Source organism: Coregonus lavaretus (assembly GCF_964263955.1).
Source record: "Coregonus lavaretus genome assembly, chromosome: 21".
Classification (NCBI taxonomy): Eukaryota; Metazoa; Chordata; class Actinopteri; order Salmoniformes; family Salmonidae; genus Coregonus; species Coregonus lavaretus.
The window spans coordinates 23790027-23794969 of NC_140008.1; the positions used below are offsets into that span (position 1 = coordinate 23790027).

General features: G+C 39.6%; 1 protein-coding gene across 1 annotated transcript in view; it reads left to right on the forward strand.

The window, feature by feature from the left end:
- Positions 1–3025, forward strand: part of LOC311149091 (guanine nucleotide exchange factor DBS-like) — a 64140-nt gene extending 61115 nt beyond the window's left edge. The window contains exon 34 of the mRNA XM_084186202.1: positions 497–3025. Within this exon, the coding sequence (XP_084042328.1) occupies positions 497–588 (92 nt within the window). The 3' untranslated portion in view covers positions 589–3025. The remainder of the gene's footprint in view (positions 1–496) is intronic.
- Positions 3026–4943: the final 1918 nt, after the last annotated feature.

Here is a 4943-nt window from a genome sequence, read left to right on the forward strand (position 1 = left end):
TTCAGCCATCCCTTAAAGTGTTCAGTTCACGGCCTTGCTTGTCTTGGAGCTCTTTCCTCTTAAAACAAGTGCTCTCTCAGGCTATTGTCTGCACTGAGAGGAATGCCATCTTAAGTTCTTTGAGAACAGAGTTCCATGCTTGGGCAGTTATTATATTTTTGCGCAGAGCTTTCTCACTCGAAACCACTTATAAACAGCATTCCAGCAGCATACTGGTTTGTACTACTATAAAGTTTAATAGAAGCACTCTTCACTGATATTGATCTTAATCGATATTGTGTGTTTCACCATCATGTCCTTTTTTTACACGGCTATTAAAACTGCATTGTTTGGTCAGTCATTGTAACCAGGCTATGCAACCCCTCGCTAAAAAGACTGATGGTGTTTAAATCCTACAAATCACCATTCCCTTCACACCTGTTGCTTGGCCTCCATAACATTAGATTCTAATGTATGTGACTTTACGTCTTTAACTCTGATTTTCCTTACATTCCAGATATCTTCAGTGACATGTGCACAGCAGCTCTGTCCGACTCTGAGGAAAATGAAAACCCTACGTGTGGAGATGTATCTCAGGACAGCAGATAGGCATGATGGACCATTTGGCCATGAACTTCTGGAACATGCTGGTAGCCCAACTTGGTCAAGCTTCACAGTGGGGCATCAATTTCAGCTGCTGTGCTCAGACAGAGATGTACAAGTCTGAAGTCAAGTCGATAGTGGTGTAGGTGCCATCTGTTCCTGCTATGCTACACTGAAAATAAGACTAAATGACAAACTGTTTTGCCCTGCTTCAGCTGCTGAGGTTAAAGAAAGTTACTTTTACCACCATTTTGCCATGTCTCAAAACCTGAACTTGATCTGCTAGTCAGTGCTCTCAAAGAAACTGCTGTGCCTTTGCTGCACACCACACTCCCTCCTGTGGCTTAATCATGTAACCGCTGTGAGGAGGGTCATCCTGGACACATAGTGGACAAAGAAGTGCCACCATGGAAACTGGACCTCTCTCCATCAAGGGGAATATGCTTGACCCATAGACTCAATTGGAGACAGGCTTGATTTGTATTCTTGCGTTAAAATACCTTAACTTCCTGAAACTTTGTTGTTTTCTCCTGCTGAATTGTCTGCCAGTTCAGTTGTTTTATAAATAACTGAGGGAATTCTCATTTTGCAAGAGATATACTATTCCCTGAACAACAACATACAGTACATATTTACTTCATCTTATGTACATACATAATATATTTCTTTTTTTCACTATTGTAAAATATGTGTATAGCTATTCTATAAATATAAATTCCCATCTGATCATTGTAAAAGTATTCATGCCAACTGCTTTCAGATTTTGGCTTGTGCCTCCCTAGTGGATTCATCTCAAATGTATGTCCTGGTTGGATGGTAGTGAATTCACTCATGAAATACCATCTTATGGTCAATTGTGATTACAAGCATTCCACATAGCACTGAACATATTTTATTAATCTACATTCTAAAAATGTGGTATCATTGTACAGAAAATATTACAATAGTACTGTACTGCCTATTTGGAAGTTGTATTGCTATACACTATAGCCCCAATATAGAATGTTTTAATATTATGTATATTTAAGAACTAGATTTGACCATCACTGATATGACTCATATGATCCTTCAACTGTTCATCTGACTTTTGTATAAATATCATTGTTTCTAAGCCATAGAATGGCATTAAATGCCCCAGATATTGTATAACAGCATACATGAGATTGTATCGGGCCACAGTATAGCAATCTTGTAATATAAAGAGCCTCAAAAGGCTGTATTGCTACTGCAAACATTTTTGTTTATTTATTTGACAATTATATCCGGGTAAGTCATTGAGAACAAATAATTGTTCACAATAACATATTATTCAATGAACGTGTCGCATAATCTCAATGTGATTCATTGTCTTCTGAATGCCCGTCAAGGAGTTCTAACAATTTGGGGTGTTTAAGAATTGTAAGACATTGAAAGGTATAAGCTCATGCACAAAGGGACTGAAGACAGAGGAAACTCTAGATTCAGTGTTTTAAATCTTCCTGATGGAATGTAAAGAAGAGGTCTGGATTTGTTTTTCATAACCAAAAATGTTGTGTTCCTAATCTCTGACACAGGACCTCTGCAAAAAATATTACATTTACATTTACGTCATTTAGCAGACGCTCTTAAATATCGAAGACGTTATGAAATTCAGCCAAAAGGCAATGAATTCCCACGAAGCACAAAGCGACTTTCTTTTTAGACAGAGGTGTTGGACTCATTTACGATGATTTAAGGCTGTGTTACAATGAAATGTCATTCAATCTGAGTGAAATCAGAATGCATCTCTGACCGTTTTCTATGGATAAGTGTAAATTACCTTTCTGTAATTTTAAGTATATGATGAAATGCATGTATCTTGAAAGCCAATATTAATGTATGCTCTTTTGTCAGTGATCATTGGTGTTTCAGGTATAGCAGAACACAGCCATTATAATTCCTGCCTACCCATTGCTACTCCCTCAAGGGAAGGAAGAAAGACATTAATGTTAGACTTAAAGCATAATGTATTCCCTCAGTTGGTGACTGGTACTAACTTTTTATCTGCTTTCTACCAATATTAAATCATATTTTAAAGACAAGCATATAACATTTGAAATGCTCAAGAGATCTAGACTCTGGCACCAGTGATATGTAGGAAATTCTCTAAATAGCATGATTCAGGGCACATGAAAATGACTAATTTATTATATTCCCTCAGACTCATTCACCCTCAACCAAAACATGAACCCAAACCTGCCATTTAAGTGCATCAACAGATATCTTTACATTACTGTTATGCAACACAATTTTAGATGCAAAGTTTGAAAGATATGAACTTCTCTTTTGGCCATATTTCCTTGCTGGTGAGTATCATACAGATGTAAAGGCAATAAACATTTAACATTTGATAATTTTCACTATCTTTATAGTTTCCATTGGCATATAATACACTATGGCATTCCTTAGCTTCACTTCAATAAAGTCTTCCAAAAAATCTGAATTGTACAGTGACATTCTGGACCTTGTAAAAAAGGTGTTCATAACTGCAATGTGAACATTTAGTCCATCACAGTCGATCACTATGGTAGAAATTGATAGTGTGATGGAGGGCAAGGCTTCATTGAGCTTTGTTCTAAGGTGTGTCTTTCAAGCTCCAGAGGGGAATACCGGTGTAGAAAAGAGCTGGTACAAAGAGCTGGAGATGTAACAGCCATACAGAAGCTGGGACTCAAGTAAAAAATGAAAGGGACTTGCTTGAGTTCATCACTTTGTCCTTCAGGCTTGGTGCAGGTTTCCACTCTGCACCACAGCCAGAAGGGCTTAGGAGGAATTCATCATGAGCATCTGCCCCTGGAACAAACCAAAGACAGTACAGTATGAAGATAGGCTAAAACCACAGACAGAAGGGTTTATAAATATTTTTGCTAAAACTGCTTCTCGACCACATGTGTAGGCGATGTCATGGCAACGTTGGATAGCTAAACTCGTGTTAGAAACACATCATCGGGTCTAACAGTCGTCTCGCGCCGAACTGCGCAGGCGTCAACTCAAAGGCACTCTTGACATTTTTGGTAATTTAGCAGACGCTCTTATCCAGAGCGACTTACAGGAGCAATTAGGGTTAAGTGCCTTGCTCAAGGGCACATCAACAGATTTTTCACCTGGTCGGCTCCAGGATTAGAACCAGCGACCTTTCGGTTACTGGCACAACGCTCTTAACCACTAAGCTACCTGCCACCCCAAAGTTGTTTTTGAAGAAAATGAAAATGTGTCAGTTTGTCACTCATGAGGTTGGAGTAAAAACATGTTATCTAGGTTGTTCCTTTAGAGTTAGAGAAAATTAACAACTAAGGAAGAATCTTTCACTTCTCTCATCGACTTCTCAAACCCTAAACCACAGATAGAACAATGAGACTGATATTTCACCGGATGTATAAATGTGAAGCATCCGCTTGGCGTTTCCACTCACTACCAAATATGGGCAGTGGGAGAAGATGGCAGGAGATGGATTTTGGCCAACATTCTGCTAAATTTCTCATCGATGAAACATTTGATCTCAAAACAGTTTTCTGTCCCAAAACTAGAATCTGTTATGAACAGAGTGGGCTAAGTTTAGTAGACTTTACCCTTTGCCAAAGTTTCAGAAAATCGCATTATTTAGGAGCGCACTTCACAGAGGCGTACCCTAACGGAAATATGCAGATGATGCTACAACGGGCCAATAGGATCTCGCTAGCTCGTGCTTGGCTCTGCCCACCCTCCTTGCTTGTTCTGCCCATTATGACTTATTTGTTCACATTGGAAACGATAGGCTGTGGGCTATCTTGGTTTAGTTATTCAAATCTTTGCCTAAACATCGGGCCTGGTCTGCTTAGTCTGTTCGCAAGCATTCCCGGAAGACTCGCGATGTTGCGCCTCTGGATTTAGAAACTCTGTGAACAAACGCTCAGTGACGGCACCAGCGAAGGGCAGTTGAGGTAGACCTGTACTGCAGATATTCTGTCTTGAAGCCTTGCCTGTGTGCAAATCTTAGAAAGTTGATTTCACGTTAAACTTCGTACAAAGTTGATTTATCTAAATTAACTTGCCCAGGTTTAATGAGGGCAGTCTATAACAGAAGCGGACCATACATTTGAAGAATCTCTGATAAAAAGGTGTGTATAACTTTGTAGCCAACCCTGTGCCCACCGAGCGCCTATGGCCTGGTGCGCATCGTAGTTTGAATCCACGAGCCAATCAGAAGCCGCGCAGTGCTGATTCAGCAGGCTTTTCCATTCTTGTCCAATCAGATTACAGCCACCTTGTTTGCCTTGCTTTTTGAATTCGGATTGAGCGAGATGACAGATTTATCCACGCGCAAATAGATGTATTTACTTTTTTAGAGACGCGAATAACCTACA